This window comes from Mytilus trossulus, chromosome 3 (assembly GCF_036588685.1).
Source record: "Mytilus trossulus isolate FHL-02 chromosome 3, PNRI_Mtr1.1.1.hap1, whole genome shotgun sequence".
Lineage (NCBI taxonomy): Eukaryota > Metazoa > Mollusca > Bivalvia > Mytilida > Mytilidae > Mytilus > Mytilus trossulus.
Genome location: NC_086375.1, coordinates 91,386,200 through 91,411,427, shown reverse-complemented (window position 1 = coordinate 91,411,427; position 25,228 = coordinate 91,386,200). Strand labels below are relative to the sequence as shown.

Genomic DNA, 25,228 nt, shown 5'->3' with positions numbered 1-25,228 from the left:
ATCAGTTTGACTTATAGGAGTTATTGTCCATCAACTACTTTTACCAATTCAATTTATTGTCCTCGTGTTTGACGAAGCCTACAGTCGAAAGAGAAAGAAGATACATACACCTAAACCTAAACCGTTATAACAGTAATAGAAGATCTATAAATAATTTGAAATGACAGAAAATTCTAATCGACTCATTTTAGGGGTTCATATATCGATTAAATCCATTTTGGCTTTTATGACTATTTAATAAAAATGGAACAATGTGTCCTTCTGAACTGATCTGGAAGATAAGATCTACAAACAAATAAGTTGCGAAAACAGAAAGTGTCAATCAACACCTTATATGCATTATAGCCATTTTTATCAATTTTTGTTGGAGCGTGGTTTATTTTTTTGTTGCTGTTATTATAAGAAAAACAATAAATAGAGAAAACCATTAAAACAATAATGAAATTATTTTGTAAGAATGGACTATTTATACTCTCAACTTTGTTAAAGACTTGTTCTCAGCATTTATTCTTAATCTGACAATTTATTTCAAAATGATATCAAACAAAGGCAACAGTAGTATACCGCTGTTCAAAAGTCACAAATCGATAACAGGGTTATACTCTTAAACCGAGGAAAACACATCAACTATAAGAGAGAGGAAAACGACGAAAAAAACAGAAACATTGAAGTGCAACAAAAAACAAAAGACAATGCAACATACAAAGAATCGAACTATAAGATAACAACTGTCATATTCCTAATATGGTACAAGACATTTTAAGAAAAAAAATGGTGGAGTGAATCTGGCTTAATGGCTAGCCATAATCTCTCGCTTTATGGCAATGTTAAATACACCGCTAAAATTACTACCTTTCGTTCCCATTTTTTTCATAAAGGTGACATACTGTTTTATTTTTCTAATGATAGTTTGCAGAGTCTCAATCACAGGCCCTTGCTTCTGAAATTTTTTTACATGTAGACTAATAACACTATTATATCAAATAATATAGGTAAATATCTCAGGTGCCTGTGATCTCCATTGATCAGTATCTAATTTACTCTTACTTACCCTTGTGTTGTAAAAACTATATAGCATATATCTATCAATTAAAAAAACAAAACTTGTTCGCATCTTTGTATTATAATTCTCTGTTATTTCTAAGTTGGTTTCCAATATTGGTAATTTCAAAATAGATTAAATCTCCAGAAATCTTTGAATTTAGATCTCATCGAATTCTGAATAGCATCTCGTTTCTTTGGATCTAAATCAAGCCTATCCAGTCCTGAGATCCAGTCCAACAAAAGTGTGTGAAAGATAGCGGCTTCGTTTTCCAATGAGAGTATCTGTTAACTATTAAAGGCCATTCTTGGAATAAATGACTCGTCAAGTTTAACACTTTTTTTGAGTTTTTTTTCTTTTTGAGTTGCCTCTCTTGTCTCATCTGTGCACACTTGCTATGCTCAAAGTTTTGTGCTATGATATCTATAAAATCGTTATTCTATTTTTTTTTAAATTGAAGATGATAAAATAAAAAGAATGAAGTATTTGGAGTGAACGTAAATTGGGCCAGTAACCCAAGTACCTTAGTTAACCATTGTAGACATATAGAAATAACTTATTAAACTGCATAAACAATTGCAAGAGCAGGTTTACGACCCCTTCTGTAGCTATTTTGTACGTTCTTTTCAAACTTCAATTGTATCGAATCTACAGATATAATGAATAATAATAGAGATAGGCCAATTTGAACATATACCACGGGGAAACTTGATGCTAAGCATTATTATTTACTGTTTCATTACATGAGTACTTTGAGGTAAATAAACCAAGATTTTTATAGAAAATCCAAAGCCTTTAATACAGAAATTTGTTACTCACTTGTTTTTACAAGTCCTTAAAAACCTTTAAATTCCAAAAAAAACCTCGTGCTGAATCACTAAAGTTTAGCGCACCCTAGAAGGTGTACTTGAATTGTTCCATATTTATATTGGTTTCAACCAATATCTAAATTTATAAACTTGCTTTAAGGAAATCATTGCTAGCACTGCATGCAATAGTCCACCATTAATCAAAAACCGCATTGTCAAATATGAGAGTAAAAGGGAAAAGGCTGTGGATTTTCTACAAAATGTTGGATTTATTTGCCACAAAATCCCATTTTTCTATTTAATGCATCGAAAAAATAAAAAATAAAGCTTTCCAGGACGTTTCCCCTCAGTGATATATGTACAACATGGCCTATCCCTACTATTCATTATCTTTGCTGTTCTGAAACTATTGCAGTTTGAAAATTTCGTAATTCGCATAGCGGGTCCTTGAAAAGTAAATTTTAGTTACAACAACAAAATACACAAACAAGTTTGTGTAAAGAAACTGACGATATCCTAGATATGATATAACGTAATCTTGCGTCTACTGCTTTCTCAGTTAGCCAGACTGGAGAAACCTAGACCACACGCTACATAAAATCAAAAAAGTCTCGATATTCTTGAGGTATTTTTTTGAAAATATCGTGTTTTAAGTTTCACAACTATACGTACAGTACAGGAACAACTGGTTAATAAGACTCGTCCTCAGCAGAGGTAGTCGTTTGTTTGTGCAGGCATCACTCGCAGAACAGAAAAAATATTGGCATTGTCAGTTTGATTTTGATTATTGTGTTTGAAAACAGAATGCCCTTTGTTATATTTTGCCTCCCTGTTTCAAGTTTTGTTTCCAAACTCTAGTCATTTCACATATTTATCTAAATATCCAATGTTATTTACTAGAACCAGTTTAAAAGTCTACTTTTACGATAAGCATTGGTCGTCTTTCTTGTTTGTTTTCGTTTTGAAAATTGTATTGTTGGTTTTTTTGTAAAGGGGGTGGGGTAGTATTTACAAAGATTTTATTAGTAATTTAATATTTTGCTATTATTTATTATTTATTTTAAGTGCTTTCTGAATAATCTCACATGCGTTGATTTGAAATTCATAATCGCTCAATTCAACAAAAATTAAAAAAAATAATCATAGGTTAAAGGTTTACTCTGATTCAATTATAAGTCAATTCAAAAGAGAAACACAAAACATTTCTTTTCATTGACTTCCTCACGTCTTCAAAAAATATTAAACTAACCTTTTTGTTAGAAAAATGCTATACCAAATTACCGAGCACCTGCGATTGGCGGATGTTTCAATGCCGTTCCGTCACACAGTTCTAAATTTAGTTAGTCAGCTAGAAAATGTCAATACACAACAGATCATGTCAGAATAAGTTGAGATTTCAACACAATGTCACCGTTTACGATTATTCTTACAATTTCTTTAGTGTTAGGATTCTTACCTAAGACAAATTCACATTTAAATTTATATCTGGACCCGAAAGAGACATTGCGGTTATTGGGTAAGTTGTGTTTACTTGGTAGTTTCTTGCAATACACATTTTATTTGTTTATTGTCTGCTACACAGCATGGATGATACACTGTTTTTTGTTGATTTATTTAAAATTTACTTTGCATTGTTTCTGGAAAAGAATGTGAAGAAAAATTTAACTTGGAAAAAAATAAATGTACATTTTGACAAAACATAAGAATGTAATTCTAGCCTGAAATTTACTTAACATTGTAACACTGTGTTATAGTAATCTAAGTGATAGCTTTAGTGGCTTAATTTAATTTTAGAGAAATATAAAACATTAGACTGTTGTGATATTTTGATTGCAAAATTTCAAACAACAAGTGTTTTAGACCAGAATAATTTAAGGAAGATAAATAAAATATATTATTTTTGATAGTTTTGAAAAAGGCTAATTATATTGTAATAATTATATTAATAATAACAAGGATTTGTATAGTTACTTTGCAAATCCTAGAGCAAATAAAAAATGAGAATTGGTTAAGGAATCATATAATTTTTGAGCTTATTCATTCACAATAGAATATGCTATTATTACAACCTCAGAGATTACAACAGTAGCATAATATATGGTTGTGAATTTTACTATAACTTACTAAGGGTTTTAATGGGTCAAATATTTCATTGAAGGTTGTGCTTTTAATTTATTTATTTTTCTCTGTGCCTTTTAGTGGAAATATTACAAAATTTAAAAAAGAAATTCATACATTTACCTTGTTACATTCATGTTCTTGAAAGTTGTGAATTCGAAGTGTAAAAATAAACGATGACTGTTTACATATTTATTGAAAAGGCCACAAGAAGCATTGCTTCTTTTGCTAAAATGGAAGCCTTTTCTATTTGCAAATAAAGATATATTTTTTTCTTTCAATTGATTTTAAAATTTGGCAAAATATTCATATAATAGAAACATTCTATCATTTAAACTTTTTATAAAAACTTTGTATTGCACATGTAATTCCTTTCTATTTTTTTAAAACAAAATAATGCCCTGTTTTAGTGATCCCTGTTTATTTGGCTATGGAATATTGCAATCTAGACAAATTAGTATGATTCTATCATAGAAAAAGTCTTGACTAAATAACTTACATGTAGTATATGTATGTGTACTTCAGACCAGAACATTTTATATTTTCATGTGTATATTGCATATAACATAAAGATTGGATAGGTTAATGCAATACTATACATTTACAATTTTAATGTTTATTACCTCAAATTGTAGATTGTTCACAAAAAGCATTATCCAAAATGCATGTTAACATCTTTATGTTGGCCAAAATTCAAAAGTTTCCTGTTGGAATTATTAAAGTAAAATGAGTTTAGAATTTCCTGCTCACAATTAGCCAATCTTCATACAAGTACCTCATAATTTAAAACATAAGTTATTATGACTACATATTGTCTAAGTGCTTGTAAATTTCTGTTAAATCTTGATCATTAAATTTAATGTGTGTGGCACCAGCACTTGGATCTAAAAAAAAATACATATCTACCTTTGTATAACTATAAAGTGTATAGATAATTGTTTTCAGAGACAATTGCCTGTAGTTTGTGTAGGAGTATTGAAAGAGGACCAAAAGTGCTTTTGTTAACATGAACATGTTGTTTTTTTAAATTTTTGCACCTGTGTTTTGACTTTTGTTTATCCAGGTTCCCTTTTTTGTTCAGGTGGCAAAACAAGTTATATTTTCATAAATCTTCAAAATTTCACTGATTTGGGATTTAAATTTCCGAAAATCCTTTTAATATATATATGTTCATGCAAAAAGACAAATAAAATTTAGTTTTTTTTGGGGAACTAAGATGCATGCTTATGTGAATCTAGCCCTCTGTCCAGCATGCTGTTTTTAACTTATAAATGTATTGCAAATAAGGCAAACAATGTTATACCTCATACAAATCAGACCCTTGTCTGCAGACTCCTGCAAATGTCACTAAATTAAAAGAGATAATTGAAATTCAATGAATTAATGTCTGATCAGCATATATACCTTGTTTCAAAATCTGAAGATTTTTTTTTTGTTTAAACTAATCTGAACTATTGAGGATATCCAGATTTTGACTTTTGACTGGTCTAATCTTAGAAGAAAAACCACAATCTGGATCTGCAAATTGCTGCAAACTGCAGGCATTCATCTCTCAAAAAATTCCAACATACATGTACATGCATGTATGTACTTTTACATAGCATATATTATATATTCATCAACAATTATTTTTTGAGACAAGTGCCTGTGATGCAACCACTTACATGTACTAAATTAGTACTATAACCAAACATGGACATATATATATACATGTACATCTGGGTGGTTTTTTTTTCAGTCCATATGAAGCAATCATTTGTTTCCTCACTTAAATATTGCAAAAAAAAAATTTGCAAGGAATCCATGTTCTGATATGCTGGTCAGGAGTTATGGCCCTTGACAGATTCATATACAGCACTTTTTGTGTGCAATAAATTATAAACCTTATAGCTATAAAAAAAAAAATGTTCTCAAATTTTAATATATTGGTACTGATGACAGAAAGTGGTCAGGTTTTGAACTTTTTTATGTTCCTTGACTGATTGGAAAATTAAGAAATAATTCATGGGGGCTTGAATATATCGTGATTTTACCACGGGTTGGCCCTTTATGACAAATATTTTACCCTGAGCGGTAGCGAGGGGACAAATATCGGCATAAAGGGACAACCCGTGGTAAAATCTAGATATATTCAAGCCCCCATGAATTATTTCGATTCTAATAGGACAAATACGGCAATTCTTTTGGATCGAAGCGCTCTAGGTGGAGGCAAATATTTGCCGTTCCCATAATAAACGCACTATTAGATTGGCGTAAAAGAACGGAGCAAACAGAATTAGTGACATGCTTAAACTATTAACAATAACGTATTTAGATAGTTTTGGATGAATTTAAACATGATTATTTAATTATATGTTTTACATTTTTTTTTAAATCGCTTATCAATCGCATTTTAGCATCGTTTGTTTACGTTTCTTTGTTGTGATGATTTTCCGTTTCACAAGCATTTATTTTCCCGTAAATTACGTATATTCTGACGTCATTGTTCTATGACGTCGAGTCACTCATTCATAAAAAAAACATATGACGTGGGGGTACAATGGGAACAGCCCATGAAATATATTCATATTTTACCACGGGTGTGTACTCAAAGCGTTTGAAGGACGTCATGTTAGAATTATAAATAATTTGTGTCCTTTCCATGCAATAACTAACATGACAAATGAACTTTTTACCTATATGCATTATAAATTTTAAATACATAGTTTCTGAAGACATACTGGAGTTCAAGTTTTGGTGTTGTTGATTCTCACTTCAACAATACAAGAGTTGTCGTCCTTGATAGATTGGAAAATGGCACTTTATTTTGCTTCTGTGCAATAACTGATGGGAATTGTCAGCATATCATTTTCCAATTTTGTATAAAGAGAACTAATAACAAATGGGGTTCAAGTTTGCTATTAACTATTTTCACTTTCTCTGCTCCAACAGGACATATGGTCTTTGATAGATTGGTACATAGGCACAGAATGTGACAGGTCAAACAAGCTTGAAAATTCCTCTCATTAGAATACATCAATTTTATTTGTACTCGCTGCCCTCTTAAGTTTATCAATGGTTACCTAAAAAAAATTACAGAAAACTTAGTTTGCTGTCAATTTGACAGTATTTTTTTTGTTGATTTGAAAAGAATAGACTTATTTCCTATTTATAAATGAAGCTATGATGTAAATGTCAATCAGATTGTAACTAAATGACACTACACAATTAAGAAAGTGGAACATCTAGAGGTCAAATCATACCATATCAAGACATCTAGAGGTCAAATCATACCATGTCAAGAACATTTCTGGAATAAGTAGGTACATTTTGGCTCTTATTATATTATATTAAGTTGTTTTTTTGTACTTTGAATTGTATTTTCTGATGGGTTTAGGAGACTTGAAAAAACATACAATGATTCTTACATAAAAACACTAAATTCTGTATAAATACATTTGTATAAGACAACAAAAAATATAGGCATATAAAATTATGTACATGTATATTTACATTGTAAGTAAAACAATTCAAGTGATTGTTAAAAAAGACTTAATGTATAAATAACTCTTTTGAGCAAAGTTAAGAAGGCTGTTTAATGCTTTTAGTACTTTAGAAACTTGACTTATTTTATAACCATGTCTTTGCCAATAATAATTTGCTATCCCTCTTCAGCTGCTGAACTTTAACTATATTTCACTGAAAACTACCAGATGATTTTTTTTGGAGAAAGGAGCTTCCACTTTTTTACATGGAGGTCCCTTCAGTTCTTTCTGTAAAACAGTTTTTGTCATGAATTTGCACTGTAGAGGGCCAGGTGGATTTATGAGAATGATATGAATAGTTTATTACAAAGCATGCCATGGTTATTACTATATATTCATACTGGAATGATGTAAATTACAATGGAATTGATTCACTGAAAGAAAATGAACCTTATATTCTCATTTTTCTGCTGTTATTTGTAAAATTTTATGTAATAAGAGATAAAATTTATTGGCAGCATGTTTCAGTTCATAAAAGTTTGCTGTATAACACAAATTTAAGCTGTTTTCCTACATGCTGTAAATTTATTCTTTGCATGCCAACCATTACAATTTGCACTTGCTTGGGAATTTAACTTCATTCAATAAAGATGTTCATCATAATTGATATATTTGGGATCATTGGAGAAGCTATCATATGTAGACAATTTAGTTTTTATTTTTGGAAACACATGGTATTTGCATTGCAAACATGATGTAGATTGTGTTGTCTTCTCTCTGTTTTCTGCAAAAAATCCTTTTAGTTAAGGATATATATGTATATATGTGATTTAATGGTAAAAATCTTATCATACTTTTTTTGGGTCATATTTCATGACTTTGTAGAACAAATCTGCCAAAATTTGTAAGGTTTGACTCCCTTTCCAGATATTTCCTGGTGTTTCATCCAGGCATACTACAAAAATATCACTAAGCATTCAGGGGCACCGATAGCTTGTCTGTTTTTAAAGACCTGTGTTCTCCCCAGGATTTTTTTATATTTGTTGTAAGCGTTGTATCCCAAGGATTTTGTATAAGACTGTGGCTAGCACTGGTTATAGGATGGATTTGCATTTTCAATAAAGGCTAACATATATTCATTTGATAGAAACCTGTTTTACATACCAGAAAACAATTCTCCTTTTTAATCTTTTTAAAGGTGAATTGCCAATAATGAATGTCTTTACCAATTGAATTATTAATAAGTGCCACCTTTTAAATATGTATTACTTAGACTGTAAGTTGGCCTATAGATATGTATCTGTTGATTCTCTTGGGTGTTGGTTTGCTGCCTTACTAACATAAACCCTGAACCTCTTTTTCTTCACTTGAAGAATTTGAAACTTGATCAATTTTTAGCAGTATTCTGTGTAAATTTCTTCAGTTTCTAGCCCACTTCTAGAACATGTGTATACACTGAAGATATAGATCTAACTTAATGTATGAATTTGAGGATTTACGAGGGAATGCAGCTACAAGTATAATATTATGAAAATTATTAGTCAAAAGCATTGTTACTGACTAAAAATGAATAAATGAATCTAGATGTATGTTTTTTGGGGGAATAGTTTTATAAAGGATTATTTGTGCAATGTATGTCACATTGTGGCAAGTTAAGCTTTGGTTGATATTCAGACCACGTTCTGTATTGTCTCTGAAAGCAGCATTCTACAACAGATACTGGGTGACTCCTCAACACATAACACATTAGACAGGGTTACCTAGTGATTGGTTTAATCATGCATCTGCTAAACTTTTGACCAACTGTGGAAAATCCTGACAGCTAGTCAAAGTTGTTCTAGCAACCCCTTAGTAGTAAAACTCATGTGAGAACATACAATGTATAACACCCATTTGAAGCATAACTCATGTGACAACAAAATGTCCATATCACACCCCTTAGTAGTATAACTCATGAGAACATAAAGTCCATATCACACCCCCTCCTTAATAAGTATTATTTGAACATGTTAAGTTGAGTGCTACATGAAAAATGTATTGGACTTTAGATTACTATAATTAACCTGTCAGTACCAGAGTTTACAATCTGTAAAGTGTTCATTTCAATGATCTCAAAGTTTGGATAGCTTTTGTAATCCTTTACATCAATATACCGTTTTGTTTGAAAAGATAAACCAAATTTCTGACATGTATTGTTAGTTTATAAGCCCAAACATACAAAATCTGTCTTAGAGCTTGTTTATGTAATTAAATCTTCCAATAAATATTTACTTTACAAATTTTAAACCTGATAACCTCAGAAAACAGTTAATAGAAAAGACACATTGAGAGATCAATAAGAGGAAATTATAATTTTGATTGACTTGATTTAAAATTGATAGCTAGTATATTTACAAGTTAAAAAAAATCAGCTTATCTCAAACTAAATGAATTGGAAAAAAATAGCTACAGCTGAAATCATAGTATATAGCTTTACCATTCTAGCATATATAGCATCATGCATGTTAGTGATTTGATTCTGAAATGGAAATATATACAACATAAGTTTTGAAAATTGATTGTCCATTTTATCATTGCAGAAGACAGGTTTTTTTGGGTACAATTGAGGTTTTTGAATTGTTTCTCATTTAGCAGACAGAATAGGACAATGTCCATTCATGCTCTAAGAGGACAGATTTTTCTCATTTAAACAATAAATTCTTCAGACACACTGTAGGCCTTGAATAACATGTAAAGAAATATATCATTGGAAATGAAAACACCTAACTATATATCATGTGATATCTTTTTGTAAATCTTTATATAATGTAAAAGAAGTGTTGAATTTTAAACCTGATATATCTTTTGGGCAATTATCAGAAAATGGATCTAAATCTATTAGCCATCAGGTCCAGTGTTTAACATCAGATTGATCAGCATGAATTCTAACCCTAAAAACAAAAGTCAAACTTACAGACTCTTTAGCATTAGTTTGTAAGAATAAAATCAAATAATGTCTTCTAACTTTAGTGAGATATTTAACTGATGAGGAATTTTCTTTCTGGTATTTTAGATTCTTTATTACATAGTATGCTAGTTTTACTGGTCCCTTTCAACCTTTAAAAAACAAAGCAAATTTCTATAAAAGTTTACAGTGCTAATTTCATGATGGCATTCTATATGAGTATAGTACAATTTTTAGCTAGCTTAATTCATTTTTTTTTTGTAACCTTATAAACGGACAAAGTAAGAATGAATCCTTGTTGCACATGCTAAAACATGGAGTTATATAATGTTATTATTTTATAAACTACACTAAACTGGTATGACAGATCCCCCAAATTTTTAATTATGAAAAGACAGGTGTTACCTATCAAGTCAGTATCATGTTTTACTTCACTTCAGGGACAAATTTTTATGCATGTAAAATTATTTCATAATTATTTATTAGGTGAAGATCTAATGTGAAATAATTTTCATATGCAATAAATATTTTTTATAGACAGTAACTTGAACAAAGTCTTGACATAGAAAAACCAATGAAAAGGATTCTGACAAAGGGAGTTAATTTAATACCAAATTATTTTTGACCGTTTTTTTTACAAACTTTTAAAATTTGATACTCAATTTATATTCTGAATTGCATTACAGAGATAAAAGAAGCTTACATTTGCATATTAAATGGTAGCTATTCTATATCATTTTAAAGGATAGCTATTCTATATCATTTTAAAGCATAAGAAACTTGACAAGATACAGATCTTGAAATGAAATAAGTTTTATAGAGTAGATGCAATCTTTTATATAAGATGCATGATCTTGAACAAGTATCTTTTGACAAGATATTTTACAGTTTATCCATATCCTTATGGCAGGTAATACACAGGTGTTTGGAGATATAACTTTAATCTGGTACATTTAAGGGTGGTATTGTGATTAAATAAATAATTACGCCTCTTAAGCATGGCATTTTTGTGTCTTCTTAATGATTATATAAGTTTTCTATATTTTTTTCTATTTTGACTTTTTTCTATAGTTTTAAGATACAAATGTTATTTTGAAAATACTATGTGATAATTTTGTGCATACATGAGAATGAAAAATGTAGTGATTTTTAAAGAAAAAAGGGACTGATTGGAATTAATAGTTTTATAATAAATCTAATCTCTAAGCCAGGCAAAGTTTACAAGCTATTGAATACTTTGAAAGTTCAATCTAGGAAAAAATATATGTTTTACTTCATACTGACATTTTATGAAATAGGACATTTTTAAATAAAAGAATAAATGGAAATATGATCATAAAATAAGTTATCTCAAGCAAAAGGTACAGATAATTAGGTTGAATAGAATGTATTAAAGATTTATAAAAATGGTTGTCATTATTTTGCAATAAAAGACTAATCATGAGCTACTTATTTTCAAAGCTATCTTTCACAGTTTCCTTGAGAGAGAGATATTATAAAATAACAGAAACCTTTGACATGAATAAGAGGACATTAGGAAACTAATATGATAATTATCTACTAATTTAGGCTATTTTCCTCCAATAAGATATATTTTACATTAGTGGTATAAAGTTAGCAGCTATTATCTTGTCTATGCTGAAGACATCTTGGCCCCTTCCTGGATACAGCATAAGAAGAAAGTCAATAGTGTACTGAATTAATTTGAAATGTAATAAAGTTTATTACTTTAGTTTTAAGTCCAGTTTTGTCTATATCATTTATAGGATGAAGAAAGTATGTTTTATGTAAATTTTCAAATAAGTGCATACATAGACCACCGAAAGCATCCATAGTTCAACAATCACAAATAAGGCTGTTATTTTTTCGGGTTGATTGTTTCACATTTTGTTCAGCCTTTTATAACTGACTATATACAGTATGGATTTTGCTTTCCAAGTGGGGGTTATTTTGACTGGAGAACTCAACTTTAACAATCACAATTTAAACAGAACGTTGACCCGAACAGTGCTTATTTATTTTCAAGAGGGAATTCATATGAACCCCTAGAACCCCCTTGGCTACAGGTATGTTGAAGGATGTACAGCCACCTATAATTGCTTAACTCCATGGTGATTGAAATCTGTAGGACAGATGTCTTGTCAACATACAGTTGAACTTTGTTTAAAACATTGTACATAATGGATGTTCCTGTTAGAACAAATATTCTTTACCCTTTAATTCAGTTAGAAACAACTTAAACCCTGAAATCCATTAGAAACAAGTATATACCCTTATTCCATGAGGAACAAATGCTGTAATATTTCCTACATGATGCTCTTCATGGTCTTCAACAATGGTCAAGTCTAGTCCCTGAGTGAGTCAATAATTTTACTTCATATTTGTCATATTTAACATGTGGGTACACCAACTCAGATGAGTATTTGTCCATGTAAACTTGTTTTAATGACTTCAGCTTATGACCTATTGAGGATATGTCAACGATTTGGGCGAGTACGTGTAAGCAGTAATTACTATGTATTATACCCTACAACTGTTATTAGTTAAACATGTTCTGTAGTTATCAATACAATGACATGTTGTTAAATGTACCCAGTTAACTCCGTAGAATTCTATTGCCTTCATGGGGATCACCCGCCATGCTTTCAAAAGTTTAATCTGCGTATCGTTTGCAATCCAATGATTTTTTCATTGACGGCTATTGTTTAACACTGGAGGAATTACACCTGCAAATTTCAAGTTGTAAAATCAGAATATGTATCACATGGATTTATACACCAGGGATTCCATTAAATATCACCTTTAATTGGGAAAATAAGTGGTGTTTTCTGTAAAATCTAAATCATTTAAGTCTGGCTATATTGAAAAAATTGATTCACAATCTATTAATATTTTATTTGACATCTTGTGAAATTAAGATTAAATGCTTTCCAATACAGTAATGATTTCCCATAACCTATAATTTCCTAAGCCAGGCATAAAATGTGCAGTTATACTGGGTAGACAATGGGGATCATAAAGAAGGGGCCAATTCAAAGGGAGTCTTAGAAAGAATTTATCTAGGAACGCTAAACATAAATGATGAAATAGAAGATGAAAAATGGTAAAGAAAAGTGATATTGCATTATGCTTCATTGGGACCAATCAGATTGCCAAATTTGGGGTTATGATCATTACTGAATTGTTTTCTTCATAAGTTATTCCTGTTAGCCTAGCTACTGTATCCCTGTTAGTCTAACTACTGTATCCCTGTTAGTCTAGCTACTGGATCCCTGTTAGTCTAGCTACTGGATCCCTGTTAGTCTAGCTTCTGTATCAGCAACTATATCCCTGTGCCTTTAATGGAAATGTTGAATTCAAAACAAAATTCTTTTATAAACTTGACAACTTAACCATCAACCGTTGTTTAGCATTTGATGAAATAAATTAACCAATATCACATTTTTTCATATATATATATCATATACTTCTCTGAAGACACCATGCTTATGTTTATGTAACAGTGAGAGTTGATTGGTCAATGAGCTCATTTAAACTATTTGGCTTTGGTCAACCAGCATAACTCATTCATAAAAAGGAACTTGGAACTGGTCTATAAATGATGAACTTTGTATTCACCAAAACAAGAACTCATATGGATTCATCCCAGTTTATAGATATAGTACATCTCACATGAATTAAAATGAAACATAAACCTTGTACCCAGACAGGTCTAAGATTTAGCCACACCCCCTCTAGAAATGTCAGTGGCAAACAATAAATAAAAGAGTTTTCATTAAAAGCAACAAACTGAGGTAAACACTATAAAAGGTTTTAGATTCTTTTAGTTCCTTGGTTACATTTAAGAAGATTGTTCAATGTCAACTTGTGTAATGCCTCTAACTAGGTACTTTTTATACGAACGTAAAAAATAATTTGCAACGTATAATGCCATCATGTCGTCGTCGTCTGAAGACGCATTTAGTTTCCGGACATTAACTTTAGTTTAAGTGAATGGATCTCTATAAATTTTTACCAAACGGTTTAATACCACTACAGGAAGGTTTGGATTGATTTTGGAGGTTATGGTCCCAATAGTTAAGTAATTAGGGGCACAAAAAGGGGCACAAAATGAGCATTTTTGCAGTTTTTAGAACAATAACTTTTGTTTAAGTGTATGAATCTCTATGAAATTATTCCACAAGTTTCGATACCATGAAGGGATGGTTAGTTTTGACTTTAGGGGAGGGGGGGGGGGGGGGGGGGGGGGGTCATGGCTCAAATATTTTTGGAATTGGGGACAAAAATGGGGGGAAAACTAGGTTTTTCTGGTCAATGGACAATTAAGACAATTTAAAAGCAGTTTAAGGGAGGTAATTCAAAAACATTTAACATACAATGTTGGGTATGTTCAGATATATCTCCCTTACACTTCTTGTAAATTATGTATAAAGGAATGTAAGGTTTTGGACTAATTGCAAAAAAAGGTAGCTTTCAATTATTTTTTTTTCTAAACTTCTCAAAGTCCAACTTTTTGAAATTTTGAAGAAGAAATCTTTAATTGCACAATATTGCACAATAGATTTGTAAGATCTTGACATTTGTTTTGTATCAGACACTCATATTATGTCAAAAATTTGATCAAAAACCAAATTTAGAGCTGTATCATGCTTGAATGTTGTGTCCATACTTGCCCCAATTGTTCAGGGTTTGACATCTGCGGTCGTATAAAGCTGTGCCCTGCAAAGCACCTTGTTTATTTTTGTTACCAGTTTTAGTACATTTACTTATATAAGAGTAGAACTGGCAACTCATACTAACATACTGCCTTTGTTATCACTGATAAAAAGAACTGAATTTTAAAATACCAAATTTACAATATGGAAAAGAAAGGAATAGAAAGAGAACTAAGATAAAACTGTTAAGGACACTCAGTATGTCTGTTTATAATGTCTGGTTAAAGCCTGTTTACACAACTATTTTGCAATATTTATGTAAAAACTTGAGTAGTTTCAATTGTAAATCCCTGATTTCAATCAAATATTTATGCATGCTATCTTCTAAAAATGATTTAAAATTAGACTCTCAAAATCAGAAATCTCAATCAGTTGTGCAAACATCTTTTCATAATTCCTGTCAGTTAAGTTATAAATTAGTTATCATTTTAAGTGAAAATAGATGTTTTTGAATTCAGAGGGTTGATAAAAGTTTTAATTACACAAATCTCCTACAAAAAAGGTCATAGAGATACAAAAATGTTTAATATTGTGGTATTATTATGAGATTTTAAGATTTCATAGAATCAAAACATGTCCATTATATTTCTTTTTTTATATCCCTGATGAGTTTAGAAAATTTAGTTTTTTTGGTTGCACCTGGATAGATTGTATTATTTTGAATGAATTATTATTGTAAACATTAAATATAGCTCTTAAATCAGCTGATTAGTTATGAAGCTTTTCAAATAAATCATTTCGTACGTGTATGCATTGGCATTTGTGCACATGGATGACACATTATTAGATTTTATAAATGTTAAACAACTTCAATAATTCTGTGGCAGATCTTTGATTTTTTCTATCAAGTTTATTCACAACTTTTTAAACTTAGCAACTTTGAAATAGACATTTTGAATATTGTAAAAGTCTTTATCTTTTCTATTTAGTTTTATTTTGTTTCGTTTTTTTAAGGGGGTGGGGGCTTTGCTGCTGGTGTATTGACCTCATCTCATTATTTTTTTTACCTCAAATAATTTACAAGTCATTTTGTTTGCATTTTTATACGACCGCAAATTTTGAAAAAATTTTCGTCGTATATTGCTATCACGTTGGCGTCGTCGTCGTCGTCGTCGTCGTCGTCGTCGTCATCGTCGTCGTCGTCGTCGTCCGAATACTTTTAGTTTTCGCACTCTAACTTAAGTAAAAGTGAATAGAAATCTATGAAATTTTAACACAAGGTTTATGACCATAAAAGGAAGGTTGGTATTGATTTTGGGAGTTTTGGTCCCATCATTTTAGGAATTAGGGGCCAAAAAGGGCCCAAATAAGCATTTTCTTGGTTTTCGCACTATAACTTTAGTTTAAGGTAATAGAAATCTATGAAATTTTGACACAAGGTTCATGACCACAAAAGAAAGGTTGGGATTGATTTTGGGAGTTTTGGTTTCAACAGTTTAGGAATTAGGGGCCAAAAAAGGGCCTAAAAAAGCATTATTCTTGGTTTTTGCACAATAACTTTAGTTTAAGTAAATAGAAATCAATGAAATTTAAACACAATGTTTATGACCACAAAAGGAAGATTGGTATTGATTTTGGTGGTTAATGTCCCAACAGTTTAGGAATTAGGGGCCAAAAAGGGACCCAAATAAGCATTTTTCTTGGTTTTCGCACTATAACGTAAGTATAAGTAAATAGAAATCTATGAAATTTAAACACAAGGTTTATGACCATAAAAGGAAGGTTGGTATTGATTTTGGGAGTTTTGGTCCCAACAGTTTTGGAATTAGGGGCCCAAAGGGTCCAAAATTAAACTTTGTTTGATTTCATCAAAATTAAATAATTGGGGTTCTTTGATATGCCATATCTAACTGTGTATGTAGATTCTTAACTTTTGGTCATGTTTTCAAATTGGTCTACATTAAGGTCCAAAGGGTCCAAAATTAAACTTAGTTTGATTTTGACAAAAAATGAATCGGTTGGGTTCTTTGATATGTTGAATCTAAAAATGTACTTAGATTCTTGATTATTGGCCCAGTTTTCAAGTTGGTCCAAATCTGGGTCCAAAATTAAACTTTATTTGATTTCATCAAAAATTGAATAAATGGGGTTCTTTGATATGCCAAATCTAACTGTGTATGTAGATTCTTCATTTTTGGTCCCGTTTTCAAATTGGCCTACATTAAGGTCCAAAGGGTTCAAAATTAAACTAATTTTGATTTTAACAAAAATTTAATTCTTGGGCCTCTTTGATATGCTGAATCTAAACATGTACTTAGATTTTTGATTATGGGCCCAGTTTTCAAGTTAGTCCAAATCAGGATCTAAAATTATTATATTAAGTATTGTGCAATAGCAAGTCTTTTCAATTGCACAGTATTGTGCAATGGCAAGAAATATCTAATTTCACAATATTGTGAAATAGCTAATTTTTTTTTAATTAGAGTTATCTTTCTTTGTCCAGAATAGTAAGCAAGAAATATCTTATTGCAAGATTTTTTTTTTAATTGGAGTTATCTTTCTTTGTCCAGAATCAACTTAAATCTTTGTTATATACAATATACAATGTATATTCACTTTTTACTACCAACTGATAAATTTAAATAATCTTTACCATTCAGTGATAACAAGCAGTTTTTTTTACATCTTAATATTTTATGATGTATTTAAATGAGTAGTTATTGTTGCAAACTCAATTAGAATATATTTCAATTGAGATTAGTTTTGGAATAAGGGAAAGGGGGATGTGATTAAAAAATTGGGTTCAATTTTTGTCATTTGAAATTTCATAGATAAAAAGAAAATTTCTTCAAACATTTTTTTGAGAGGATTAATATTCAACAGCATAGTGAATTGCTCTAAGAGAAAACCAAAATTTTAAGTTCATTAGAACACATTCATTCTGTGTCAGAAACCTATGCTGTGTCAACTATTTAATCACAATCCAAATTTAGAGCTGAATCCAGCTTGAATGTTGTGTCCATACTTGCCCCAACCGTTCAGGGTTCAACCTCTGCGGTCGTATAAAGCTACGCCCTGCGGAGCATCTGGTTTAGATTTACTGTCTGAAAAATTTAGACTTTCTGGTCAAGATAATTATCTATTTATAAACATAAAATTGGCAATGAATTTTTTAATTTGAATACCTAACCATAGTGATGAGATTATTTTTGAATAAATGTGTTAGAAAACTGCTTTTATATAAATAAAATGTTAAGTTCATTGATGAAGAGGAGAAGTTCATGTCTTACAACACTTATACATAGTAGTTTAGGTAAACATGGAATATCTGGTCTGGGTTAATCGGAGCACTCTTCGCTTCACTTAACTTATTCGTTAAACACATGGTGCATTTGTAATGACGAGAAGGTATTCTTCATCATGGAACATCTTTTTTATCCTACTGACACTTCCACGCCATCTCACATGTCAACATTTTCTACACTTTTTTCCCATTGAATAAAACTGTTGGTATGTTTTTGTATGTCTGTTTAAGTAGTTAGGTGATTTAAATGAGTTAAAAGATTGAGGTGCTCTTCAAAAAAAATTAAATACATAAAACATAAGTCATAATTGATACTCCTATTAAATGATAAGATGAAAGTAAAGGAGATTTTTGTAGCATATATTTAATAAAACTAGTTTACCACAAAATTGAAATAAACTTATTAAGTATGTTTATAATAAGTTATCTCCCCTTAATAAATTTACATTTATTTTATTAATGGACAAAGCCTGACATAGAACAACACAAAGCCTGACATATTGACTGTTTTTAGGAGTAAATATTAACCATCTTTTACCCACATTTTATACTGCTGGTTTTAATGACTGTGATAGGATCAGTAAATAATATTATATAATGTAACCATGATTTTATCAGTTATAATCATCAATGTTTTTCTTCCTCCACAATAATACATGTGTGTCTGTAAAACAATGCCTCAATTTTAGTTTGAAAATGTTAACTATTTATATGTTATAAAATGACTATGTTCAAATGAATCCATATATTAATCTGATAAAACAACCAATTCAGTTATATAACTTGGCTACTCTCCATTATAATTGTTTACGGTGGAAAAGGGAGAAATTGTTATATTTGATTTATGGTCAAGATACTGCACCTAGACGAGGATTTTTTTTAAAATATTTCATGAGCTGATTTGAAAAAAAATTCAATGCATTTTTGTAGATTTTTTCAGAAAAACTATCTCTGTTAAAGATTTTTTTTTGCAACCTAATGAATCACTCATACAATTGATCGGGACAGTAGTTTTTTCCTCACCATTGAATCAAAGGTCAAGGATCTTCTGATTTACTTTCCATAAATAGAATTATCCCTTTCCATATTTGATAATTCTTGAAATAATTTGATGATATAATAATTATGATTGATTTTTACCCCCTGAATTGATCTCATGAATTTATATTAATGTCCAGATTTGGAAAGAAGTGACTTAATCAGTCTCCTTTATCAGAAAACTAGCAAGGAAATTAAATTTACCAATGTTTTACATTGCTATGGTAACTGTGTAGTTGAAGCATTGTCACTCTTGATTGATAACCAAATTTAATACACCCAATGCAAACATCTGAATGATGAAGATGAATCAAGCAGAGTTGCCTCAACAGGACCTTATAATGTTCAGTTTTGGTTGATTTAATTATGAATAAAATATTAGTTTAGTTTAGAATGAGTGGCATTCACAGTGGAAAGTGAACCTGCATCAATTGCTACACTCATTTTTCTAGTGTTTAATCCATTTTATTTTCGATTCTTAAATTGTTTTGTACAAGCTTAGAAAAAAAAGCAGTCACATTATGACTAACATGCAAAATGTAATTAAGGACTCTTAATATCATGCTAACTGGAACCAAATTTTGATTTTATTTCATTAAGGAGTATTGAAAATTCGAGTAAAAAAAAAAAATCATAGAAATTTCATAATGTATTGAAAATGTAATGGACTTTCAGATGATGTGTTTGAGTCATTATTATAAAAGCATTAGCATTAAGCTTCAAAACACAGTTATTTTGTAGTGCAAAAAATGTATTCATTTAAAAAATCGCCCTTACTCATATATTCTATACATAAAATATGTAAATAAATTTGGAAATTCATTTTTGAGTGTATGAAAAGAAGAAAAAGATTATCATTGTCTACACTAGGGACTATATTTGTAGATAACGAAAATCAAAGGAAGATAACTGTGTTCCCAGGACCATGTATTTTAAATGATAATTAGACATACATTAGTCTATGTCAGCTTTCTGTCAAGTTTTAAGTCAAACTGGTGCATATAAAAAAAATAAGAAGATGTGGTATGATTGTCAATGAGACAACTCTCCTTCAGAGACTAAATTATGTACACAATATAAACATATAGGATATTTATTCATTTCTACAGCTCTCTGCGTATACCATGTTTAAAATATTAAGAGCAACTTATAAAATCTTAAAAGCACTTGGTAAAAATGTCCAATGGTTCATAGGTTCTAATTCCTGAATCTCTAACTTAAATACTTTCATTTTAAAAATAAAGATCGTTTTTCTAGCTATTAATAATATGGTGAATGACTATTATCTCAGTACTGTGACAGTGATTTTAAATTAAAAATTGTTAGATAAATGTTGAAATATTGACACATTTATAAATGAGACTTAAAACTGACACGTTTTGTCCTTTCAAATTCAGCGATATCAGAAGTATGTTTATTTTGTTGGGCATTAGTTGAAGAGAGGGTTTATTGACAAAACTATGTGAAAATTCTTTACATTGTCAGATGATCATAAAGCCATCTTGTAGGAGATCTCTAAATAATCCTGCACAGGATCTTCTTGTTTAAATATGGTTTTATAATGAAACTTTCATTCCATATGGGACAATATTTTCTGACAGTGATTTAATCAATAGTTAGTCATCAGTTTTCACAATAGTGTAAAGGCTTATGAAAATATAAACTTTTAAATTTAAAAAAACAAATTTTACCTCTGCATAAAAATAAGAAACAAATTATTCTCTGTTGTTAATTTTATTCGATGTATTTTAGTTTTTCTCTGATATATGGAAATGTGTTTTAGTAGAAATATAACTACTGCAAATAAGTAAGTTTTCAGTGTTATTGACCTGGGTTGACCTTGTTAACTACAATGTATTTTTTATAGGTCATTTACGATGTACGATATTGAAGTATACAGTTTGCTATAGAAACATTCTTAGCAACTCTTGACTAATGTTTGCATAATTCAAAATAATAGCTTACAATAAGATTGGTGAAGAATATTGGTTTTTAATAACCATCACCCAAACAGATGAAGTTGAGATGTTTAGTTACCTCTAAGTACCGTAATTAAGACACTACTTTGTTCCTAGTCGTGGCTTCTGGTTCAATATTCATTGGATTGTTTGTTACTCTTCTTTATAATTCGTATTTATTTAGTTGCAGCAAAATCCTGTCATTCAAATATGTCAGTTCAATTTTCTGTATTTACAGAGTTTTAAGATGCAGATGTAATTTTCAATGCCGTTAAGTTAAGTTTCATGTACTACATGGCGGTTCCCTCTGATACTATAAGTTGCAGCAATAGTTGATTCCTCCAGTAATTGCTTTGGCATTTATGACTTTTGGAAAGAATGTTTAAGTGAAGATTTCATTGCTTATGATGAATAGTTTAAGTTTTTCAGGGATGTAATATAGTAAATACATTTGTATTTAAATAGCCCATCCAAGCTCACGAGCATGAATGTTAGGTCACTGTTTCTGCCATGTTTGGGGGGAAAATCCCTGAGTCTGGGGTCGACTCAATAAGTTGTATATTGGCTTGTTATTTATGTTTTTTGTTTTATTTAGTATGTTATATTGGACCAGAATATTGAAATGTTTTTTCAAGTTGACTTGCACCAGGTTTTGCTATGAATTACTTTGTTGGACTTTTTGATAATTTCCTCTTTAGTTAAGTGCTGTCCATAAGCTTTACATAAAATGATACTTTTTAAGACAATGGAAATGCATTTTATACAACAAATAAATCTTTACTGAAAAAATATATTTTAGCAACTTTTAAAAGTACAAAAAAAATATGAATAATAGATTTGCATGTTGCTTGGTTTATCTAATTTATTACAAAAATGCACATTTACATCCAGAGGGGTTGAGGCTATATGAACAATACTAATTTATACACAGTGAAAAATTATAGAAAAGCATCACTGCTCCTTATTGATTGTTTGTATGATAATACCTTCTCAAAATGTCTGAAAAAAAATATCCACAGACCATAAGCTATGGTTGATTATTTAGATATTTGGAAATTTTTCATCGTTTCACAAAATGGAACTAATTTAAATCAGAAATTCATTTAAGTAAGTTTTGCATAATCTCTAAACTTAAAACAAGGTTGAAATTAATAATTTTGAATACTGAAGTAAAGGCTAAAATCTGTTTATCCTTTGATTTGACTTAAGATTATTTTTTCATCCACATTTTTTAAAAAGAATCCTGATGATCGTTTCATATGAAATGATATTAAATTTCTATTATTTTATAGTTGGATACAAAAACCATATGTTAGTATATCTGGGTATAAATCAGGATTCATTAGTCAGGTGTTTAGTTGTTTACAATACAGAAGGTTTTATCATTGTAAGAAATGCCATCTCCTGTTTGTGTTCTGATAACATATTTTCTTATTTCTCTTAAATGTTTTCATTTCGGTTAAATGGATGGATAGTAAAAGAAATAGAATAAACACTTCTCTGATCTCTGGTCTCACAGAAGCTTGTACTGAATGAATTGTGATTTTACAACTCCATTGCTGTGAAACGTAAACTTGGTGTGGTTTACAGTTATTTTTTATTTTTCCTCACTGAATATAAGTACTATTAATATGCCTACAACCCCAGGGGTATAAATGTGCATTTCATAAATAAATAAATAAATAAATATAAAAGAATGTGCTTATTAGGAAAGATTAAATATAAGTTTCCTATCACACTCACAAAATTAGTAGGGTAAAACAACTGATATTTGAATGGTTTTACACTTGTAGTTTTTGGGGCCGTTAATATAGCTTGCTGTTTGGTGTGAGCCAAGGATCTGTGTTGAAGGCCATACCTTGACGGTGGCTTGACCTATAATGGTTTACTTTTATAAACTTTTATAAATTGTTATTTGGATGGAGAATTGTCTCATTGGCACTCATACCACATCTTCCTATATCTATGATAGTCTGTCAACAAATACTGGTAATTAATTCCACAATATCTGAATATACAGTCAATGATGGTATCCTCCATGCAGATTAATAGTATCACAGTTCAAATTGAAATCTGACCTATACAATATGTATGATGTTTATTTCACTAGAAGGAGATAACACCATTGGCATTATACATTATTCCGATTTCCTTGGCGATAGCATCTGTCATCATCAGCCTTTGTGAAGGGCAACACCTAATGATCTATACTATTCTCAATCCAGAATCACCAGTTGTTTCTTGTTATATCAGTGTCGGGATGGATCTACAGGCATTAATCTATCTGAGATTGAAGACCTATAATTTTAAATTTTTACAGCAAACTTTTTGTATTATAACATTGATTAAAACTGTATTGTGGATTAGCAACAAACAGAAATTTTTGTTTTTGGGCTTTTACATGGACTTTATCAAAACCTGAAATCAATTATCCATGAAAAAGTTGTTCCCGGTATAAAACATCTAAATTATATATTTGTCAACTTTCTAACGAGGGCCCTGGAAACATTATGAAAAACTATACTCTTCATGATATAAATAAAAAAAAATATATACCCTTTATAAATATGACTAAAAAGTATACAAAACAACACCAATATTAAAATATATACATGTTTATACTCTGTAAGAATACACATAGTACAATATGTCCAAGATAGTTCTGAATGAGGTGCATCTGTATAAAGAGAGGCAAATATGATCCACACATCTGATTGTATGTTTTGTACTTTTCCTAAGTCACACTTTAATAAATGTTATGTTTTGCAAATTATACTTTACATGAAGATAACACTTAATGATATAAAAAGTTTAATGTTCAACTTTTTGCATTAGTTGTTCAAAAGCAATTAGGATACAAGAGATAAATGGAAGAACTAGGCTTTCATTTAATTGCTGAAAACTAAATACAAGTTTGAAACTGTATAGGCCTAATGTCATATCTTAAGTAAAGTTTGAATCTATCTTAGCATTACAAATTACTTCTTAATGTTTTTGACCCAAATAAGGTCATTCTACAATTCCCTCTATAATTACTGAATTTCAATACAAGTTAATGATTGATAGAAAGGGTTTGTAACCTCCATTAAGTACTTGATTTCAACCATTGCCTGACTCTTGTAATTAAAGGGAGTTTATAATCATAAAATGACAAATTTTATTTAAATATTGGGTAAATAATATGTTGAAGTTTATAAAAGAATACTTTGTGTGGTGAATTAACAGAATAATAACATGAATAAGATTGTTTTACTTTGATCCCAGGAGTACCTGTATCAATGAATGTTCACAAACTGGTAACCATATGTTCATCATAGTCAATTAACTTCAATCTTCTTAGTTAGAGATGCAGAGCTCTGATAACCTGAAATTTTCTGATACCCTGAGCTCTGACAACCTGCAATGATCTGATACCTAGACCTCTGAAAACAGTTCTCATATCTAGAGCTCTAACAATCTCCAGTGTTCTAATATCACAAGTTCTATCAACCTGTAATTTTCTGATATCCAGAGCTCTGACAATCTGTAATGTTCTGATATACAGAGCTCTGACAATCTGTAATGTTCTGATATACAGAGCTCTGACAATCTGTAATGATCTGATATACAGAGCTCTGACAATCTGTAATGTTCTGATATACAGAGCTCTTATAACCTGCAGTTTTCTGACATCCAGAGTTCTGACAACCTGCCATGTTCTGATAACCAGATCTCTGCCAACATGTAATGATTTGATATTCAAAGCTCTGACAACCTGTAATGTTCTTATAAACAAGTCTTTGACAACCTGAAATGTTCTAGTATCCAGAGCTCTGTCAACCTGCAATGTTCTAATATCCAACTCTCTGACAACTTACAATATTTTAATATTCAGTGCTCTGACAACCTGCCATGTT

General features: G+C 30.3%; 1 protein-coding gene across 2 annotated transcripts in view; it reads left to right on the top strand.

Moving 5' to 3' along the window:
* The first annotated feature begins 3,164 nt into the window (after nucleotides 1-3,164).
* LOC134712832 (tyrosine-protein kinase RYK-like) overlaps nucleotides 3,165-25,228 on the top strand; it is a 48,168-nt gene continuing 26,104 nt past the window's right edge. For both annotated transcript variants that reach the window (XM_063574782.1, XM_063574781.1), the window contains exon 1: nucleotides 3,165-3,367. In XM_063574782.1, coding sequence (XP_063430852.1) covers nucleotides 3,256-3,367 — 112 coding nt within the window. In that variant the 5' untranslated portion in view covers nucleotides 3,165-3,255. The remainder of the gene's footprint in view (nucleotides 3,368-25,228) is intronic.